Genomic DNA, 23204 nt, shown 5'->3' on the forward strand with positions numbered 1-23204 from the left:
CTCATTGGAGATGTCCCTGCTCCTTGCAGAGGGCTTGAATTAGATGACTTTTAAGGGTGCCTTCCATCCCAATCCATTCTGTGATTCTGTGAAAGTTAAAACAAGTTTCTTCATGTGCAAAGATGAATTAGAAACACCATTAAGGGACTTGACTGGAAATTGGACAAAGCATAACCTCACCATAGGCTCTAATTTTCTGTGCAGACCTTTCTATAAGACTCAAGAGAAGGACACCCTAAGGAATTGCTCAGCCAAGTGATCTCCTGGCTCTTCTTGCTTTTCTTCCCAAGCAATCCCAGGTTTGAGGCAGTGGTTGTGGTGACCATGAGCAACCTGCTGCACTTTATGGGACAAACAAAGTGCTGGAAGCTCCTCCAAATTCACATAGCTTGTAGGCCAGAGACAACTGCCATAAGGACGTCTCACACCTGAGCAATTTCTTGTTGTTGCTTCACTGTCAGTGGGAGAGCAGCCCCACCACTGATGGATTGAAAACCACCTTGGCTCCAGCTCCTGCTCTGGAGGGAGGAGCAAGAATGAGGGCAGGGTGACCCACATGTTCATTAGGAGCCCCCAGTTACCCTCACTCTGCCCAGGGCTCCACGGCCACTTCAGCCACTGTGTTCTGCCTCCGTGGTCCCCAGCAGGGATGGGGAAGCCCTGCACTCACGTGGGTCTGCCCCAGCCCCAGGTTTATTTTATCAAGTGTTGACATTTTGCTGTGATTCAGTCAAGACTGGTGGGAACAACACGTCTGCCAGTATTATGACAAGGTTTGAAGGCATATTTTATAGCAGAGGCTGCCAAGAGGAGCTCTGTCTCGTCTGGAGCGTTAGCAGAACATGAGGAAGGTATCCATAGCTTCCCACACATCATTAATTTCTAATTATCCTATCTTTACTTTCTGCATTATCACTTATTTACCAAACACAGCTTTATTGGACCGCCCAGTTCCTTATAAGCAGCAAAGCCATTGTTATGTTAAAAGCAATGTTCTAAATGTTATTTATTATTTGATAAACCTTGTGTAACCCTGAATGAGGACATTAAACGGCAAGAACACTACTTCAAAATCCCATTTTAAATAAGTCACCAAGACAGCTGTGCCTTTATAAAACACATTAGAGTGGCACTCAGAGCACATATGGCTCAGGGATATATACAAATTATACAATTTCTGTCATTCGATCAAATAAGAGGGACGTTTTGACCCCAGAAACGAGTCAAATGTAAGTTGTAATTCCAGCCCCAGCAGAGGCCCTGGTGGTAATGGATCCTGACGGCTGATCAAAGAGCCCTGACCATTTGACCCACCAGATCAGTGACTCACTGTATCTATTATGGCTAATACAGACCCCAGCGTGGGGATATATGGAGGCAGGGAGATAAAGGGCAATAGATACAGGAGATAAATGTTGATTTATCCACGTGCAGGCAGAGGGGGACACCCACAGATGGATCCCACGTGGGCGGGAAGGGGAGGCTGTGGCTCACCCCACACAGGCTCGTACTGGAGCATGGCTGCAGACAGGTGCTGTGGATGTCTGTACACATGACAAATATCTCTCCTAACTGCATCTCCCTTGGGGTGTCAGCAAAGCCCCTGTGCCCAGCAGGGCTCCCCGAGTCACACACAGCCAGGGAAAATCCACCTTGTGTTTTAAACATATCCGTAGCCCCCAGAAACACATCCCCGCCCATGGATTTGCTTTCTTGGCAGTGTAAGTGTAAGCAGCCCATTCATGAGTTACCCAGGCTCACCCTAATGCCCAGAGCCCAAATTGAAGCCCCTTGTGCTGCTCCACACAGCAGGTGAGACACTTGATGTCACCTGCAGCAGGTGTCTCACCAGGCTTGGGTGAAATCCTTTTTCTGTCATAGAATCCCAGAATGGATGGATGGGAAAGGACCTTAAAGCTCATCCCATTCCACACCTGCCATGGGCACGGACACCTTCCACTGTCCCAGGGTGCTCCAAGCCCCATCTGATGCTTTGTGCAGACTTGCCCTAGAGCAGAGACTGGACAGAGCTAAAGAATAAAGGGATTTATTAAAAGGATCTCCTCAATGGACCCACCTTGGGCAGCACAAGAGCCCAGCCAGGGCTGCACCCAAGATGAACCAAAATGGTCCCAAAATGCACGAGCGCTCACGGGGTCTCTCACTGTGATCAGTTCTGCTCCATTTGCAGATTGCAGTTCATTGTCCAATTCCAGCTTTAGCCCATGCAGTCCCATCCTGCTTGTTTTTCTCTCTTCATTCTGCCATTGTTTATACTCTTGGGGCTGAGATTTGGATCATTTGTCCTTGGTCCCCAGCTAGAGCAGGAATTGTTTTGTCTCCCTGCTCTGTGCAGAGAGCTCACCATCCCCTGATATGAAGCTCAGAACTGCACACTAAAGCAGCTCAGAATGTGAAAAACATAAAAGCTAAACCTGAGGCATCACACGCCACCTGGCCTTGGCCACTTCCAGGGATCCAGGAGCAGCCACACCTTCTCCAGGCATCCTGTTTTTTCATCTGTAGAATCCTGGAATGGTTTGGGTTAAATCCTAAAGACCATCCAGTTCCTGCCCCTGCCATGGGCAGAGACAACTTCCACTCCCCCAGCAGCTCAGGGCTGCTGTGCAAACCTGGCAGCCAAGACCTGACATTTTTGACACAGAATGGGCAGCATGAGCTTGCCAGCAGGAGCAACACACAGGAACAGCTTGAGGAGGAGGAAATGATGTGCAAAGAACTTGGTCAATTTAACTCTCCTATTTTCAATTGAACTCTCAAATTTTCAACACTTTAGAGCAGTGGGTCCTGTCTGTGCCCTCACTTCCAAAAGCAAAGAGCTGCTTTTACAGTCTCCCTGGCCTGAACAAACCACAGTGGTGTTGAACAGCCTTTCCATGAGGAGTCACACAAATTTACTTGTTGGGACAGAAATGGACTGGTTGCTCAGCTGGAACAAGCCATGCACTGAAATCTCCTGGGATTTGGCAGAGCACAGGATCCAAACAGTCCAGTGATAAATAATCAGCTCTTTCCTCCTTCAAGCTGCCTGTTGCCCTGCTAGCAGCCAGAGATAATCATGGAGGGAGGGGGAAATGCAGCAAACACCCCCTAAGGCTTTCCATAATGTCCCTGCACTGACCAGGCACACAGTCACATCCCTGCTCCCAAAAGCCAGGGGACAGTGGTCCCCAAAGACATGCCAGGGCCTGGCAGTCCCCACAACCTCATCATATCACCCCCAGCTCCCTGACAAGGCAGCTCCTGCATTTCTCCACCCAGCAGATGGGGTGATGATACCTTCTCACAAGGGATTCCCAGGCAGAGTTAATTCACATTTTCAAAGCACCCATGGACTCTTCCTGCAAGTGCAAAAGTCTCGATGCCAAATAAAACCAACCTCATTCCTCAACCTTTCCCTTTCCTGGTGTTACTGTCCTTATGACAATGGCCTTAATAAATATCTTTTCCCACTGATTTTGCAGGTGTTTTTATTTCTTTCACCAGCACCGTTGCATTTTTACTGATCTTGCAGAGCACTTCATATCTGTGTATTCCTTAGGATTTTTCACATTACTTAATTCCTTGCCTTTGTTTGGGGAGGGGGTGGGAAAGAAAGAAAGAAAATTGACAAGGGTGAGGAATGATGCTCTGCTGACTCCACAAGAGACAAGAGATACCTCACTCATCTCGGGGGTCAAATGTCCATGATGGTTTGATCAGATGTCAGCTTGCATTTATACCCTGGCCTCTGCTGGAGGTTGAATTACATTTCACATTTGACTCACTTCTGGGGTCAAATGTCCCTCCTATTTGATGGAACAAGAGGAATTATTTTCCCCAAGCAGGTTGTGCTGGTGTGAGCTGTCAGTGCTCTCATTATGTTTTAGGCTCCTTTATTTCTGCATTTTGTCCTCAGCTGAGTCCAACCCCTCTGGGATGACAAGAGCTGCAGCCATGGCACAAAAGCCATCCCAACAAGGAGGATCAGGGGAAGGAAGAGGGCACCTGGCTTGCATATGTTTGGATGGTGTTTTGTGGGGGTTTTGCATGGGTTTTGTTGTGGGGTTTTGTTTCTCCTTCCCCTCAAGCTGGCAGCTAGGCAGGGAATGATTAAGGAGAGGCAGGAAGACCCTGATCCTGGCTATACCACACTCCTGTCATGAGAAACTGCAGAAACCCAGAAAAGTTTGGGTTGGAAGAGACCTTAAACCTCATCCCATTCCACCCCCCTGCCATGGCAGGGACACCTTCCACTGTCCCAGGGTGCTCCAAGACCCATCCAGCCTGGCTCTGGACTTCCAGGGATCTAGGGACAGCCACAGCTGCTCTGGGCACCCTGTGCCAGGGCCTCACAGGGGAAAATTTCTCCCCATTACACCACCTAACCCTGCTCTCTGGCAGTGGGAGCCATTCCCTGTGTCCTGTCCCTCCATCCCTTGTCCCCAGTCCCTCTCCAGCTCTCCTGGAACCCTGCAAGGGGCTCTGAGCTCTGCCTGGAGCCTTCTCCCCTGGGCTGAACAGAACTTCCTTAGGATCAAAAACCAGACACGAGGCTGAGACAAAGCTGCTGTCAGGGAGCTGCAGGATCAAAAACCCCAACCCACCAGGCTCATCTACTGCAGTGTGATGTTCCAGCCCTGAGTGTGTACAATTTGCCTGTGTCTTGAAGGAACCCAAGGGCTGTTGGATGCCCCTCATGGGCTGTAAAGGAATCTGGTGGTTCAGCAGCCTCTGAGGCGAGATTGTGAAACCCCCTCCTGCTGTTTAATGCACTCCTTCGGGTTACAACAGGTTTAGCAAACAATAAAAACCATCTGGAACCCCCATTTAAATAACAGAGTTGTATTATTAGTGCTGAAGTCATGGCTGGGGCTGTAAAACCAGTAAACAAGTGCTGATGTGCAGGTAAATAAAGGGAGATGGTGCACTAAGGAGGGTGAGGAGGAAGCTGCTCCTCATCCTCCTTGGCCAAAGCTCATGCTGGGTGTGAACCCACTTCCCTGCAGGGCATGAACTGGGATCCTCACCTTCCCTCCCAGTTGCACTCCTGCCACCCCAGATGAGGTTATGGGGGTCACTGCAGCCTCCCACAGAGCCCAGGTGCCCCCTGCACCCTTGTACTCCCAGCTCCCCTCTGACTGTCCAAACCAGCTCAGGGAGGGAACTGGGGGTGCCAAACAAGGCAAAGGTCCCCATTTATTTTCCATGTTACTCTCTGCAGTGCTTTTGTTGGTGCAGAAAGAGCAGCACAGCCCCTGTGCACGAAGCCATCCCTGCACTGGGGGGTTCCTGCTCTCCTCTGCCAGGGAAAGAACTTTCCTCCCTTTCCACCCTTAACTGCTACTCCAAAATGGGAAATAGCAAGTAAACAGAGAGCAAATGAAGAGTGAACTCCTGTTGCCCAAGTTACAGGGATCTAAGCTGGTTTGGTTGATCCTTCTCCAGGATCAAACTCAGGGCATGACTCCTCCAACACCTGGTAATCCCTGCCTTCCTTTGGGGGCCAACCCTCCTCCTTGAGGTGCAGCAAAGCATTCCCAGCCCCACAGCAGCCCTGCTGACCTCCCTCTCATGGCCACCCTTGAGGGAAATGGGATGAGATAGGTGCTAAGCAGGAAACACCAATGGTTCATGCTGGCCATAACTCTGCCCAAATCCAGTCTGGTCCTGCAGGCACATCGTGGCCAGGGACTGGGGCTAGTCCCTGTGCCAGCACTGCAAGCCCTTCCCAGTGAAATCCTTGTCCCCTGGCAGGTTTTAAAGGCAAAGGATCTACAACAACTGCCCTGTGATCATCCACAACCTGTGGCTCTGCACAGCTGGGGGACAGGGCCAACCCCTGGATGGGGCACTCAGGGATCACCTCATTCTTTCCCGTATTTACTCACCCCCTGGCAATTCCTGGCTCTAATGATCAACCCCATGCTGTTGTTGGTTGAACACATATTTGTTTCTGCTGAATCACTCAGCAGCACAAAGTTTGCTGTTCCTTCCCCACCCTGGAATTCCTCCTCATGCAGGAACAGCCTCTCCCCACGCCACGGTGGGGACAGCTTCCAGTACCAGCTGCCAGAGCCAGAGCAGGAACAGCTCTCCTGAGCCATGAGCCAATGCACTGCTGTGCCCCAAGGAGGCAAACCACAGGATTTCATCCCATTCCCAGTGTAATATGGACAGCGTTTAACCCCTGCTGCCATTGGAGCACCCTGCATATAATCCATAGTTATGTCCCAAACCTCAGGGACACACTGTGGGGCTGGGTCTGTGGTCAACAAAACAGCACAACATAACCAAAAATGGGATTCTGGGACATGTCAGCAAGGATCTGCCACCTTCCCTCTGAGGCTGCATGTGATGAGGTGCTTTGTGCTGAGGATGCAGCACCTCTAACCCTACCAGGCCACCCCTGAGGGGTTCACAGGGGACCAGCTCTCATCTCCAGGTTAGGAGGACAGAAAAGCATGTGCTGAAGTCCTCCTGTCCCAGCAGGACCTAAATATGGGCTTAACTTTAACTTTATAGAATCACAGAACTGGGTTGGAAGTTCACCTTAAAGGTCATGTTCCAACCCACACACAGGTTTAGGACCCCACTCCATGTTTTCTCCATGTGTATCCAAGCCCAGAGAAGGCTCAGGCATCTGCAAGACATGAACACTTCTATTCTGGTGCCCCACATGTGGGTTTCTAGCTCCAAAACAGGAACCCTTTGATTCCTTTTTCTCCCCTGTTAATCTATTTAGCTACAGGAAACACTCCACATGAGGGAAGGAGACACCTGAACAGCACACAATACTTGGAAACTTCACTGTGTCCAGAAACACCAAATGCACCTTCATGTGGAATGAGGGATGCTGAGGCAAAGCTTTTCAGCAAAGCTTTTCAGCAGAGCCAGGCTCCAGTGACAGGCAGCAGCACCAGGATGAAAATGCATCCCAACCCCTGCACCAAGGGCTGCATCTGCTGCTCCTTGGCAGCAGCTGGGCTCTGACCTCCTCCATGGACACTCCTGATATCCCAGGAGGGCAGATTTACAGACAGCTCCAAGAATTTGTGCTTTAGTCCCCTAAAAATCTCACCCCAGCAAAAGAACACTTACCTGATTGGCCGATAGAAACTCCTGGGCGTTGTCGTTCATCCCCATGTACATGTTCTCCCCATCAAACTAGAAAGGCAAAAGAAAGAGTTAATAAAATGCCGTCTGCACACCATGCTGCTGTGCATCCCAAATACCTTCCTGGCTCTTCACATCAAGAGCCAGAATTCCCAGAGGAAAACACCGAGCTGCTGTTTGAACACTTTTGAGAGGGTATGAGCACACCTTCATCCCAGTTATTGCAATGGGATATGCTGGCATGGCATGGATATGGGATTTTTTCAGTGAAATAAGGAATTAATCACTCCAATTCAAAGAAATAACTCAAATGTGTAAACCCACAGATGCACCCTGCAGCAAAGATGACCCAAAAGAAGCTGTTGCTAAAATTCCTTCTAGACCATCAATCTGATATTAAAAAAGCAAAGTTCCATCAATGGAAATGTCCAGGCTTGGGCAGGTCCCATTCAATCCTCTTTCAGACCTCAACACCAAAACAAAACTCCTTCAGCAATGCAGAATCGCTGTGGAAGAGGTTTCACAGTGACTTCTGTGAGCCAGAGAGAAGTTTGATAAGAGGATCCATGTTTACCTCTGAAAGAATTTCCTACCAAGGTCATTGACATAGAGACTATGAAAGAAAGAAGGATAAATAAGAGAAACCTGCAACTGGCTGTTCCATTGATCACTTTGTTTGTCCTTCCTGACCAGTGAGTAAAGTGTCAACTTAGGAGTTTTATAAGAATGTATAAAAAGCATGCATGCTAAAATAAAACCGGGTTTGGAGCCTTCTGAAAATGGAGTGTTGCTGTGGATTGTCTCTGTCTCAACCACGACATGGAGCATTCAGGAGGGGTCTCTACACAGCCTGACACATCCATCCCCTCGTCTCCCGTGCTCCTGCCTGCTCTGCCAGGACTCTGCTCCATGTCCAAGGCTGGGCAGCCTGAGCCCAGCCCATCCTCCTGTGTCCCACAGCTCCAGCACACACCCAGTTCCCAGCTGCTAATCCACTTATCAGGCCACAAAACCCCCATGGAGAACTAGAACTCTTCTCACTAATTAGCTGCAACGGGAGCTTTTCACTCGCTCAGGTTCCAAAGGAAGGAAAAAAGCCCTCCAGGACTGGCTCCGGCTCCAAGTACAGCTGGGGCAAACCTCAAGGCTGAGTTCACAAATTAATTATGGCAATAAAAACGGGCTGGGCCATAAAACACTCCCGAGACGAGGATGGAGGTACCAGCTGTGAGTGACATCTTGCACTTAACAAGGGGAAGAGGCAACCCTCCTGCCCTTACCAGCAGGATGATGAATTGGAGATCATTTACCTCTCACCTGTTCTCTCACTCTCTGATATGAAGCCGATTCCAGTTATGCCTTAACAGAAATTGGCCATATTAAGAGCAATAAAAGCAAAATCTAAATAAAACCAGGTGAAGATTTTCAGCCTAGACAATTAATTATGCTTCCATTTCTCAGAGTGCTACAGGATTAGCTATTAAAGTCAGCAGAGTTAGTAAAGCCAAGTGGGGCTAACAGGGCTCTGCTTGGCCTCAGACACCCTCTAATTGCCAAACTGTCCTCTAGCACAGCAAACCGATTAAAAGCTGTAAAACTGGAACAGGTATTGTGGCATTCATTAAGCAATACCAGCAGCAGCTGCAGCAGGTGGGAGAGGATTCCTGTGCAACTGCTGGATTCTGTGAGATCCACCAGTGGGGCAGGAGCTGTGGGATGCACTGAGCACTGGGACAAACAATTCCCCAGAAGGCAGCTGAACACCATCCACTTTAACCTGGATTTCCTTCCACCTGGCAGGTGGCTACTGGCACAGCCAGCTCCTGGCAGCACAGTTCCAGCTGGAGCTTCCAGGAACCCAGATCCAACCAGCTCTACAGCCTAAATACCCTCTGACCCCACCTAAATACCTTCTGACCCCACCTAAATACCTTCTGACCCTGCCTAAATACCCTCTGACAGCCCCACCAACCCCAGCAGACACACCTGGGCTGGCAGCAGAAGTGTCAGAGGTTGGTGGGGAATCACAGAATCTCCAGGGCTGGAAAAGCCCTCTAGGATCACTGAGTCCAACATTCTCCCAGCACTGCCAAGGCCACCATTCAGTGATGTCCCCAAGTGCCACATCACCTCTCATAGATCCCTCCAGGGACGGTGACTTCACCACTGCCCCGGGCTACCTGTTCCAGCACCTGGCCACTGTTCCAGTGAAGAATTGTTCCCTGATATCCAATCTAAACCTGCCCTGGTGCACGTGAGGCTGATACCTCTCATTCTACCCCTTGTCTCCCACAAGAAGACACTGATTGACACCTGGCCACCACCTTTTTCTCCAGGGAAAAAATTACCTTGAAAGTTACATTCAGCAAACCAAAAGTATCCTTCAGTAGGGAGGCCCAGAGCAGGACAAACCCACCCCTTCTGTTGGTCAGAATGTATTTTTTATGGCTTTCTACTGTTCCCCTACCTCCATTCCACAATTCCTTCTGCCCTTGATGCCTTCATAACAACAGTAATGAATCCTGCCTTCAAAATTACTGTTTCTCTGATTTCCAGGCTGAGCAGCGAGCCTGAAAATCAAGACTCAAAATGCAATGGAAACTTTGGAATTTCCCCACAGCTGATTGGATTTTCTTCCCTCTCCTCCAGGCTATGAAGGTGCAAACAAATTTATTAGAAATTCTCCCATCAGGATATTTTTTCAATTAGATGTTTGCCAGTTATACAGCAGCCAGGTAGAGCAGATAAGTAATGTTCTCTCCCTCTTCTCATTATTGTTTTGCTACAGAATGCACTTCAAAACAATCAACCCCATCATACCAGGTAGATTTATGACAGAAACAGAAGTTTTAATATTTCCCCTTGCTTATGAATGTCTCCTCCCTTTTTTCCTTCACTCTAGCTCCTGTTCCAGACCTGGATATAGCCATTCATCACCCTCCTTACCCCAAAACCCAGCCTGCACTAAATGATGTGGCAGGGATCACTTTCAAGTCCTCATTCAAAAGGAACATCCTCTTGTGCAGTTGTCTTAATCACTTTATAATTTTTGCTTGGTTGCAATTAGTCAATTTTATTATTCTTTGGTTAATAGGAGCAGCCTATTAAACAAATCAGTGGCTGTGGCTGATTCTCTCCTGCATGAAAGGAGCACGAAGCCAGGGAGGGAAGGGAAAAGAAAAGAGGGAAATAAAAAGGGAAGGGGAAGAAAAAGGGGGAAGTCAAAGGGAAAGGGTGAGAGAGAAGGGAAAGTGCCCCAAATTCCACCAAATCTGGAAACAAAGTCAAATGACCACCACTGAACTGCCTTGGCCTGCAGGTGACAAGAGCTCCAGCGCCAAGGCCAGGCAGGATTCCATCTCGTGCCACAGGAGGTGGCTTTGCCTGGCACTGGTGGATAAGGACAGGGGTACTTCCAGCCTCCTTCAGAGAGGGAGCTCCAAGGACATCAGGGTGATGGAGACCAAACCACAACTGCACCCCTCCATGGGACAAACTACTGAGTATTTTGGGTCCAAGCAAAAGACAAAAGTGTGAGAAAACACTGTCTGAAATTCAGTTTTTCATGGAGAATTTAATTAAAAATATAATTCTTTTACTGTAACTCTTCCAGGGGAGCTGCAGCTGGCACTGCTCTATCAGCCCATACACGGAGCTCAATTCAGATGTTGTTGTACAAAGCACTTTTAAATTTTTTTATTGCTTTTCTAGACTCACTTTGGTTCGTTATTTAGCTCTATAGCATTATTTTCAAAACTGTAAATGTGCCCAGAGGTCACACTGTGTTAGCCAGGTGAATATGAAAAAGGAAAACAAATGCAGGCAGCAGGCTGGGACAAACCCCAAAGTGCAGCGGCTGTGGGATCTCCAGCTCTGTGCAAACAGGGAGAACAAATGTTTGCTAACTGGGAAGGGCCCAGTGGAAAGAAACACAACCTCCTGCCAAGATTCCAAGAAGGTGTTACTTTTTCCTGGATGGCACTGCCAGCTTGTACAATTTTATTATGAATCTCATCACATCCATTTAATTTTGTGGGAGCCACGAACTGAGATGGAAACTTCAGCTCTGGATGAAAAAATGGAATCAGAGATTGGTTTGGGTTGGAAGGGACCTTAAAGATCATCCAGTTCAACTCCCCTGACATGTGCAGGGGCACCTTCCAGTAGACCAGAATATGTGGGCAAAATTCATACCAGTAATACCTTCTATGATACCTGCAAGATCTCAAAAGCCTTCCAAATTTTTATTTAATTTTATTTTATGTGTGGTAGGTTCATTGTTTTTTTTTGGCTTGGAGGAGTCTTACCTGAATTTTGGCACTCATTTTTGGCTATACTACACCAGAGCACCTTAACTGCAGGTCAGCTGATGTTCTAGAGCTGGAAAAGGCGTCCTGTTAATAATAATCCAGCAGTAATTAAGAGCTATCACCATCAAGGAGCTACTAAATGAGAAGTTAAGAACAAATTGGATGCCTCCAGTGGTTCCTACTGCTCAGAGCTATAAACATTTGCCTCTGGTTTGCCTCCAGGTACCAGGACAGAGGAGATGGGCAGTGGGTTCCCTCTCATGACAACCTCATTTCCAAACTGGGTGCACTGGGGATGTCACATTTCACTGCAGGTTCTTGGAATGCATCTGGGCTTGTTTCCCAGCAAGCTACAGTTCAGCTACCACCAGCAGCAAGACAGAGAAACCTTGTGAGGGCTGCCCTAGAGCAGAGGCTGGACAGAGCTAAAGAATAAAGTAGGGATTTATCTAAAACCTGAGACATCAGACCCAAAGAAATGCCATGCAAGGAATGCCTTTAGGTTTTTAGTGATTAAAAGTTAGGACCCAAGAAAACTTGTGTAACACAGTTAATTTGTATTTAATACTCCTCAAAAACAAACAAAAAAATCTGAGCCCATGTTTTAGTGGGCTTCACTCAGCTGCTTCCAACGGCAGCATTCCCACCACAGGGAAACATAACTCTTCTTTAGAAAATGTTACAGGAACGGTTTTATCCACAATTCATTTTTATCAATATTACTTGAGTGGCACATTCTGCTGTAAGGGCACTTTGGCCATGGTGCTTCCAAGCCCTGCATCCCCACGATGCTGTTCCTGCACACCAGGCTCAGCCCTCTGGGGGATCCACACCCAAGGATGCTGGTCCTGGTAAGGATCTGTGGAAGAGGTTTTACAGTGACTTCTGTGAGCCAGAGAGAAGTTTGATAAGAGGATCCATGTTTACCTCTGAAAGAATTTCCTACCAAGGTCGTTAATACAGAGACCAAGAAAGAAAGAACAATAAATAAGAGAAACCTGCAACTGCCTATTCCAATGAGCCCTTTGTTCGTCTTTCCTGACCAATGAGTAAAGTGTCAACTTAGGAGTTTTGTAAGAATGTATAAAAAGCATGCATGCTAAAATAAAACCAGGTTTGAAGCCTCCTCAAAACGGAGTGTTGCTTTGTGTTGTGACCGTCTCAACTACGACAAGGATGCTCTGATGCTCTCTGTACACATCTCTGGGATGTGAAATCCTCACCTCAGCCCTACCCCTGCTCCATGGCTGAGCTGCCGCTGCAAATTCCTGCGGGAGTAATTTAGCATCCCACCTCTTCAGGGAATACACAACTGAGGTTAGCTTAATCTCTTTAACTGCAGTTCCCCCATTAAGGTCTTTACACAACCTCTGGCCCGGAGTGATCTACTTAGCATTATTTATTTGTGTGCTGAAATGCTTGGCTAGCCCCTGGGTTGATCCTGTCAGGGAGGGTCAGGAGTTCAGCAGGAGATTTACACTCCCCCAGGAGTGCCCTGCAGGGGAAGCTGGGCTGTCCATCCCAGCCAGCCCGGCCGTGCACTGCGATTTGTTTGGGGACAAATGGCATTAACAGGGAGCACGACCCCACAGCAGGTGTCAGAGGCACAGCACAAACCCTGCATCCACAGCAGCCACCGGGGCTTTGAGGGGCTGAGTTTCCTACAAACGGTGAACATTCTCACACATTATCCCAGGGGAAATTCAGCTTGATACAGTTGAAATATTGAGGCTTAAAGCCTTACAGTAAAAAGCGGTTTGTTTGGTCGGTTTGTTTGTTTTAAGAACAGTTTACAAGCAGGATAAAAGCTTGGTAGGAGTTTTTTTTTCTCAAATACACCAGGAGGAGGAAACCTGCAGAACTGGTGGGGCCAAGGTATGGTAGAGGCTGTCAAGAAACTACAGCCAGGTGGGAAAGAAAGGAATGATCTACACCAGCCCAATGGGCACTGATGGAGTGAGTATTCAGAAATTCCTAAACTGGAGCTTCTCCCTTGCAAAGACCCATCTAGAAGCTCTCACACTGGGACGGCCAGAAGGAAAACATAAAGCCAACCAAAGAAATCCTAAGCAACTCCCATGACCCACCTGCTGTAAAACAGTGTGAGGGAACTTTGGGACCATCACGACAACATAGACCTTGAGGGGCTGGAGCATGTCCAGGGAAGGGAATGGAGCTTGGGGAAGGGCCTGGAGCACCAGGAGGGGCTGAGGGAGCTGGGAAAGGGGCTCAGCCTGGAGAAAAGGAGGCTCAGGGGGGCCCTTGTGGCTCTGCACAGCTCCTGACAGGAGGGGACAGCCAGGGGGGTCAGGCTGTGCCCCCAGGGAGCAGGGACAGGAGGTGAGGGAATGGCCTGAGGCTGGGCCACGTCAGGTGTAGATTGGAGATTAGGCAAAGTTTCTTCACTGAAAGGTTTGTCCAGCTCTGGCATGGTGGAGCCACCATCCCTGGAGGGATTTAAAAGACATGTGGATGTGACACTTGAGGACATGGGTTAGAGGTGGCCTTGGCAGTGCTGGGTCAATGGTTGGGCCCAACAATCCCAGAGTTCCTTCCCAACCTAAATGATTCCGTGATTTTAAATATCTGACCTTCTGTCTCTGTGCCCAAACAAACAGGAGCGGGAAGGGGAAGGTTCCACACCAGCATGTCAAACTCCCTCAGTGTGAACCCATCACACTCCAACTCACCCCAAGGAGGCCCAGAGGGAGCCAAGATGAGGGACCTTGTGCCTCACAGCACACTTAGATCTTGCTGGAAGGTCAGCAAGCCCCTAAGAAACATGAACTGATCTCTCTGGTTGAACTTCTCACAAGGTTCCTCAAAAAGCAGCTCTAAACCCCAAAACCCAACATGTCAAGGGACCCAGGGGAAGGTTCTTTTACTCACAGCAAGACATTCAGTAGGTTTTAGCAAGCAGAAGATCATGGTCCATGATCCATCTGCACTAAAATCTCTCCAGCTCATCATATAACTGATCTGGAAAGGTTCATTTTATTAATGAGACAGAAATTATTCAGGCCAGCCAAAACTAAAAACGACTTTGAATGGCTTTGCATTAGGACTCTCACTGCACTAAGTGGCACTGAGGAAATGGAAGATTAAATTTAATGTCAATAAATGCAAAGTAATGCACTGAAGAAAAGCAATCCCAACGACAGACATGACAATGAGCCTTAAAATTGATGTTGCTGTCCAGAAGAGAAACTTTTCTAGAGAGTTCACTTCCAATTTTTTTCCAGTCCTCAGCAAAAAGATGCCATTCATGTTTTAGAAGCAATCAGGAAAAGAGCAAAGAGGGAAAGACCAAGTATTATTTTGCCATCTGTAGTGTTAGAAGGACAGAGGGCAACTGCAAGGGGGATCCAAAGTGTGGAATGGCACACGTGGATGAGGAAAAAGGGGGGGGATGAAGGGATAGAAGGGTGTTGGATGGACTCAACAAAGACATATGTGAAAAATTGAAATGAGAGCAGGGTTCTAACAGCCTAAAATCAAGGAGACAGACACTGAGATTATTAGCAAGTGAAATTAAACCCTTCCAGAGAAGTTCTTCATACTGGACCCAAACCCAAAACCTCTTGCTGCGGGATGCTGTGGCTTAGAGAGACCCAGAACAGCAACTGGACAAATGAGAGATGAGTAATAAATCCAGACCTCTGGGAACGTTGTGGGCAGATATAATCTCATTTTTTAGCATGTTGGTGATCAAATATCATTGTGGGACCTCCATCTCTGGAGATACTCAGAGCTCCCCTGGACCAGGTGTGCACAACCCCATGTGGGTGGTCCAGCTTTGCCTGGGGGGCTCAGGGCACACAGATGTCCCTCAGGACTGGCAAGATTTGGTGTTTGGGGGCTTCTGTGATATGTGATCATGTGGTACTTACACACACCTCCACCCCAAAAGCATCCTCAGCATCCCCTTTTATTCTCCTGAAATGCCACCACTATTCGAGTGACAGCATTCATTTATCTAAGAGACTGCCTGGCTTTCTGTCAACGCTGCACACAATATTATTGTTATTACATTATTTGGGGGGGGATAAGGCCTTAAACTCATTTACCTGGATCTTTCAGAGCCTGCAGAGGAGTTCAAGCTCTTCACATACACACACAAAAAACCCCGTCCACTGAAAGCTACAGGGAGCAGCAGAATTTAGTCTCAAGACTGACATGGAAATAGATTAATTTTTTTTCCCTATTTCATATTCTAATTACAATTCTTCTCCCCCTACTATTTTCTGTTCTCATTACAGTCTTAAAATTGCTCTGCAAATTCTGTACCTTATTCTGCTCTTCCTACCATCTTTGTCATGGAAATGAGAAACAGAATGTATAAGCATGAAAATATTGCAGAGATCAAAATTCTGCTTAACCCTTTCTCGTGCGACTCCAAAAAGAAGTGAAAGCAGCACAGAGCAGCTAATCCTCCATCCATCCAGCCTCCTCTTCTTCTCCCAGCTGCACTGAGGAGAAGGATGCTCAGAGAAAGGTGATTAATTTAAAGGCCAAAGTCACTCATGGTTACACCTTGTGGTGCATGGAGGAGGGGCTGGGGTTTCAGCTGAGCAGGTTTTGCTCCTGAGGGCAGATGTTGATCTAATACATTTTGACTGTGTTCAGATGATTGTGTTTAGCTTTTAGCCTGGTGTAATAATGCTGCTGGGGAGAGCTGGTGCATTGAGCTGCCCTTGTGCACGGCGTGCTCAGCGCATCTCCATCCTTTTCCGTGGCACCGAGAGCTCACCAGAGCTGCAGCCAAAACCCAAATCCTTTCAGATTTCTCTCTAAGTCTGGGCATGGATACTGAAATCAGGCTGCTGGGACATGGGCAGCACCTGCTGCTCTCAGGCAGGACCTCCCCAGCCCGTTGCTGACCAGCTCAATGCTGTTGTTTTGCAGCGCTGCTGCTGCAAGGCTCAGGCATGTACATCACTCCCTTCTCAAAACCAAACAACAGCCACATCTGGAGCTGTTTATCACAGGTGCTCAAGGAGTTTATCTGCAAAAAAATATAAATACCAGGCTCTTGCTGAGCTGGTCCTTCACTCGTCAGCAGCTGAGTGAGAGGGAGAGCTGAGGGATCTGGTGAGAGGAGGGAGGAGGGCACAGGGATGAGCACCATCCTGGCACTGGCCTGGTGTGTGTTAAATAAATACAATAAGTGCTAATGAGCAACAACTGCACTGCCTGCTCCTCCAGCAACACTTGTAATTCACAGGAAACCAAGAGAGGCAGAAAACACGCAAAGATCTAAAAGAAGCCATGGAGACTCTGTGCTAGAACAGTGCCGGCGTCAAAGGCACTGAGGAACATTGTTTTCTGCAAGATAAAACCTCAGGCTGAGATAAAAATAGAGCTGATACCTGCATGCCTGGGAAGCAGCCACCAGCCTGGCTCCGCTCTGGGAGTATTTTATGGAGGTGCTGATTTGCACAGCAGAACGACAGCCAGAGGAGCCGCTGGAGAGGGGCTCCACACAGCCCTGGAACAGCCCAGGAGGCAAGGGAGCAGCTGGGAATGAAGAAACCTTAACAGGGAAGATTTCCCACTCTATAATTTGATTCCCTCTGCCCAGGGAGTGTGCAGCACAGGCAGTGATGCTCAGCCACACACCTGAGGTGAATTCCTGGATGGAATCAAAGCAATTCCCTGGGCAGTGAGGCAGCAGTGGCACTGGCTGGGTGACGCTGGGTTTGACATACACGGAGCAGGAACGAGTTTGGAAATCTCTATTTATCTTTTTTGACTGCATGGTAAGTAAATAATGATGTGAGGAATAGAGCTGTCAGAGGAGTGAAGAGGGGAGGCCTCAATGCTGGGCATTTTCTAAAGACCATGTATTTTGCTTCCAATCCCAATGCCTTGCTGGCAGCTGCACAGGTAAGCAGCCTGGATCCCAAATACCTCTTAACTCACTCCAATAATTCCTAAAATCACATGTGCTACTCAATTGATATTCACAAAGAAAACCAGAAGCTTTAATTCACCCCACAGCCCCTGCTCTTTCAGCACAGATTAAATATCACAAGGGAATTCCTTACTCAGAGGATGGTGAAACCCTGGCACAGGGTGCCCAGAGCAGCTGTGGCTGTCCCTGGATCCCTGGGAGTGTCCAAGGCCAGGTTGGAGAAATCTGGGATAGTGGAAGGTGTCCCTGTCCATGGCAGGGGGGTGGAACAAGATGAGCTTTAAGGTCCCTTCAACGCAAACCTCTTTCCAAACATTTCTGCCCCCCAGAATTCAAGATCTTGTCTATTTTCTTCTCTTGCAAAGCATAAGGGAAACAAATAATTGATTTTTCAAGACCATGGGGAACATTATGCAAAATCAGCTAGTTGGGAGGGAAAAAACATAAATCAGAGATCTTCCATGCCAGTCATTTAGAAAATAGTTTCCAAGACACAGATATTTGGCACCAGCCAAAACCTGCTTTCTGTGATTCTGCACTCCACTTTGTATGCAAATATACTCTTGCAGTGGTACTTAGAAAAAAAAAAAAAAAAAAAGGGCTGACAAAGTACAATCCATATCACAATATCTGGACATATTCTGGACTCAAAAATAATAAAACTAATGAAAAGGGAGGTCTTTAAAGACTAAATAAAACCCAACCCTAAAAGAAGGATGATAGGAAGGTAGTTTCTGAAATTGCAAGGTCAGGCTGGATGGGGCAACCTGATCCATAGGAACCACGTGTTTCCATGTCCCTGAGAAGGGCAGAACCCTGGGAAGCAGTGGCTGGAATGGTGTGGCCAGCAGGAGCAGGGCAGGGATTCTTGCCCTGTGCTCAGCACTGGTGGGGCAGCACCTCGAGTGCTGTGCCCAGTTCTGGGCCCCCAGTTTGGGAAGGACATGGAGGGGCTGGAGCGTGTCCAGAGAGGGGCAACAAGGCTGGGGAGGGGACTGGAACACAAGTGCTGTGAGGAGCAGCTGAGGGAGCTGGGGGTGTTTAGCTTGGAGAAAAGGAGGCTCAAAGGGACCTCATCACTCTGCACAGCTCCTGACAGGAGGGTGCAGCCAGGTGGGGTCGGTCTCTTCTCCCAGGCACCCAGCAACAAGACAGGAGGACAGCCTTAAGCTGCACCAGGGGAGGTTGAGGCTGGACAACAGGAAAAAATTATTTTCTCTGAAAGAGTGATTGGCACTGGAATCATCTGCCCAGGGAGGTGGTGGAGTCACCATCCCTGGATGTGTTTAAAAACTCCTGGATGTGGCACTGGGTGCCAGGGTTTTGGTGCCTTTTTGGGACTACCTAAAAACAGAGGCCAGACAAAGTTAGGGGAATAAAAAGCAGTTCTATTTATTGAAGGCCCTTCAGGTACATCCAGGGTAGACCCAGGATGTACCTGAACCCCCCAGGGCTACACCCAAAAATGGACCACAGGTCACTGGTTTTTACAATGAGAAGGTGTTAGGTCACAAGTTGAAGCTGATGATCTCAAAGATCTTTTCCAAGCTGGTTCATTCTGTGATCCTGTGGGGCAGGTCAGGAGCAGGGCTGGGCAGGTGCAGACCTGGGGGATGCCCAGGCTCCCATCACTGCTGGCAAGGCTGAGCCGGAGCTGCCCCAGCCAAGTGCAAACCCAGCAGCAGGGCTGGAGCTGCACACACGGAGCCCCAGGGCACGCAGGGTTTGCAGCAGCTGAGGCTCAGCAGTTTCCCACGGGCCATAAGAGCACAGCTGAAGGGTGCCTCCCCAGGAGCACCACCACATCCTTGTGGCCCTGTTTCATCAAGTGCTGAGTTAGGCTGGTCCCACAGAGCTGCTGAGCTGTGTTTGCAATGGGGCGTGCACGTCACAGCCCCATCACCCCACTGCCCTGGCCTCGGTTTCCTCGGTCCACGTGTCACAAGTAAAGCTTCATTCCCAACCTCAGCTATTAAATATGAAAAAAAACCAACCATCTCCCTCAAGCACTTCTAAATTCAGCTTCTCTTCCTTTTTTTGCTACCTGTGTGTTCACTTTATTCATAATTCCACCAGATTTTGCTACCCTCTAACATTTTCATTAGGGCTAAAGGTATTCTGTGCTTACTGCAGCCAAGCTGACCTCAGGTTTACTTGTTCAATATCTCCCTTAGTGCTGAAAATTGTCAACATCTTAAAAAGACAGTTAAAAACTCATTAAAATTAATGAAACTAACCAGAAAAAGGCACCTCTGATTATTATTATGCCCCTGCCTCACTGTAAATAATTGAATAAAGATATTATTATGACTATTATTATTTTTATTACTGTTATTAACCCTAACAAGAAGTTTAAAGCATGTTGATGAGAAAGAGAAAAGAGCAGCTTTGCCTGACTAATTAATGACTTAAATAAAAATAAACAAAGGGAGTCTTCCTGATTTTAGCAAAGTCCTGCTTTTTTCCAAGCAGTTAAAAGCAAGACTGACAGCTTTATAGATAGGGAAATGGGCAGATAAGATAAACACATACAATACAAACTTGTCCAAAGCTTTTACAGTCTTTCTCTGCACCACTTCCAGCTCATTAAATTACAGTATTACTATAGATTTGCAGCAAAATTATCTTTTATCTAGTCTTCTTTTAAAGCTATTTGGCATTTGCTGGTATTTTCTATTATAAATCTAATTGCAGATTCCAAACAGACAAGGGCTCATTAAGCCTTAATTATGCACATGTTGTTTTCAACAAACATTTTCATTTGGACTGCTGTGAGCTGTAATTGTTCTGAAGGCACTGCAGCCTCCCATTACCCACTTCCCTGGGATGGCAAAAGCTACTTTCAAGTAGGTCAGGGCTGGGCTGAAAAATCCATTTGGAACCTGTGGAGTTTGGGTTGTGCTGCTCCTGTGGGAGTGTTGGCAGGGAGCTGGTGGGATGCCCAGGGTGATGGCTCCCACCTGCACCCAGCCCTGGGGTGGGTGAACTCCGGATTCATGGAATGCTTTGGCTTGGGAGGACTTTAAATCATTTATTTCCAACAGCCCCACCTTGGGCAGCTGGAAGGGAGTAGGGAGGAGCCCTGGGCATGGGGTGGGGATTGGGATGGATGCCCACTCCTCACGGGGAGTAAAGCCAGAGGGGGGATGCTCCAACAGCCTTTGGCTCCAGCTGCGAAGCAGGACTTCTGCTGGGGAGCTCCTGCTGGGAGCAGGGCACAGCTGGATCACCATGGCTGGGAGCGTTAAAACACGAGATGTGCCATGTGCCAGTGTGGAGTGTCCCAGTGTGCCATGTCCCAGTGTGCCATGTCCCAGTGTGCCATGTCCCAGTGTGCCATGTCCCAGTGTGCCATGTCCCAGTGTGCCATGTCCCAGTGTGCCATGTCCCAGTGTGGAGTGTCCCAGTGTGGAGTGTCCCAGTGTGCCATGTCTCAGTGTGGTGTGTCCCAGTGTGGCATGTCCCACTGTGGTGTGTCCCAGTGTGGAGTGTCCCAGTGTGGAGTGTCCCAGTGTGCCATGTCCCAGTGTGGAATGTCCCAGTGTGCCATGTCTCAGTGTGGAGTGTCCCAGTGTGCCATGTGCCAGTGTGGAGTGTCCCAGTGTGCCATGTGCCAGTGTGCCATGTGCCAGTGTGGAGTGTCCCAGTGTGCCATGTCTCAGTGTGCCATGTCTCAGTGTGGCATGTCCTAGTGTGGTGTGTCCCAGTGTGGTACGTCCCAGGTTGGCATGTGCCAGTGTGGAGTGTCCCAGTGTGCCATGTGCCAGTGTGGCACGTCCCAGTGTGCCATGTGCCAGTGTAGCATGTCCCACTGTGGTGTGTCCCAGTGTGGCACGTACCAGTGTGCAGTGTCCCAGTGTGGCATGTCCCAGTGTAGCATGTCCCAGTGTAGCATGTCCCACTGTGGCGTGTCCCAGTGTGGCACGTCCCAGTGTGCCATGTCCCAGTGTAGAATGTCCCAGTGTGGTGTGTCCCAGTGTGGCACGTCCCAGGTTGGCATGTGCCAGTGTGCCATGTGCCAGTGTGGTGTGTGCCAGGGTGGCTTAGTAGGCACGGTGGTACTCAGTGAAAGGCTGGATTTGATGACCTTGGAGGTCTTTTCCAACCAGAAAGATTCCATGATGTGGGCACCTCTGAGGATGCTGCCAGCTCAGCCCAGCATCTGCCAACAGCTGGGCTCCAGGACAAGGCCAGCTCCTCAGGCAGCCACATGTCACAGCATGGCCACAAGCACCACAGGACAAAAACGTCACAGCCCACCCCAAAGCAAATGAGGGTGGTGGGGAGTCCTCTGCACTCCTTGGTGAAGGTTCTGTTATGTTCTGTTTGCACTCTGAAATAAGTAACCCACAAGAAGAGATGAGCTTCTATTAACAGCTCAGGCTTCCTCCTAACAGCACAGAAGCTGCCTTTGCTCACACTCAGGAGTTACCAGAGCAGGAAGGAGCTTCAGGATGACAACTTTGAGGTCCTGGGTCCTTCTAGCCTCATCCACCCCTGTGTTTCCCAGGCTGGAGTGTCCAGGGCAGCAGCGTGTGGCTCTGCCCCACCCCAATGCTCCAGTGAGGACCCATCACATGCAAACCTCAGCAGCCTCCCCGAACCTCTTCAGGGCAGAAAAAGCTCCTAATAAGCAATTTCCCATTGCATGAAGGATTAGGGCTCCAAAGGCAGGCTGGAGGTGCTGGTTGCTGCAGGACCCAGGAGTTTGAAAGGTTTTAGCACCACTGAAAACAGCACAGTGTGAATACAATCAGTGTCGCAACTTCTGCCCTGAATTCCTGCCCACCAGGTATCCAACATTCTATCTCAGGACAACAGAGGTGGCCAGAAAAGGTCTTGTTTCATTAAGGAATTAGTATCACCCTTCTTCAGGTTTCTTTCTGTCTTCTCAGTGTAGGACATGACAAATCCTGTCCTGAAGACTCATGTTGCACTTTTGGAAGGAAAATGTGTCAGAGTAAGCACGAAAACTTATGGCCTTGCCTTTGAAAAGGAGAAGTTTTCAAGCAATAATTTGACCTACAAAGGTTTTCTAGGTCATTTTGACGTGGCATGTATATGTCTGACCCACTAAATCTACCACAATAAAATTACAGTTTGTTCCAGCCTGTCGGTGTCAAATCATTCATAAATTCAGATGCACTGCTTACCCAACTGCTATTCATATATTCACTGGGAAGGTCTTGCCAGGCTCCTTCTGAGGGGAAGGATTTGCCCTGTTCAACATTAGCTCACGCTGACAAAGGGAAAATGCAAAAGCTGCCCTGACGAGCTGAGCTCCCATCTTCCCCCCACAGCCCTCACCCTCAGATCATGGAGGATTTCTGGCTGTGCCACCCTTCCAGGGTTGGTGACAGTCCCCAAACTGCCTGCTGTGGATTTGCCATGGGGAGGGGACACCAAGGCCTGGCTGTTGTCAGCTGGGTGGGTGCAGGCACTAATCAGCACAGCCACACTAATGAGGAAGCATTAACCCCTGCTGAAATCCTTGTGTTCCAACATTCTGTACCCTGCCTGAGAAACCACAAAGGTGACACTGGAGCTGTCCCCAGAATGGCCCTGAGGAGCCCAGCATGGACTTCACAAGAAAAGAAGCTCATGTTCAGCCTGCCAGGGCACACAGAGAGGAACTGTGCTCAGTGGTGCTGGCTGCCAGTCACAATTACCAACACCAAAGGGTTTTCTTAAATCCACTTTCTTAAATCCACTCTAATATTTATTAATTCTTATACATAATCCAAACGCCTGTTAAAGGAACAATTGTGAGGGGTATTATGGAATATTGCTGTCCACCCAGTCCATGTCTGTGTGGGCTGGGCTGTCAGAGCAGTCACCTGCATGAGCTTCATCCCCTCTCCAGA

General features: G+C 48.6%; 1 protein-coding gene across 1 annotated transcript in view; it reads right to left on the bottom strand.

Moving 5' to 3' along the window:
• The window catches only part of TOX2 (TOX high mobility group box family member 2), a 144690-nt gene that overhangs the window by 76153 nt on the left and 45333 nt on the right, over positions 1-23204 (bottom strand). The window contains exon 2 of the mRNA XM_041478675.1: positions 7102-7167. Coding sequence (XP_041334609.1) covers positions 7102-7167 — 66 coding nt within the window. The remainder of the gene's footprint in view (positions 1-7101; positions 7168-23204) is intronic.

The sequence above is a fragment of the Pyrgilauda ruficollis genome, unplaced genomic scaffold, assembly GCF_017590135.1.
Source record: "Pyrgilauda ruficollis isolate IOZ18807 unplaced genomic scaffold, ASM1759013v1 scaffold46, whole genome shotgun sequence".
NCBI classification, from domain to species: Eukaryota; Metazoa; Chordata; class Aves; order Passeriformes; family Passeridae; genus Pyrgilauda; species Pyrgilauda ruficollis.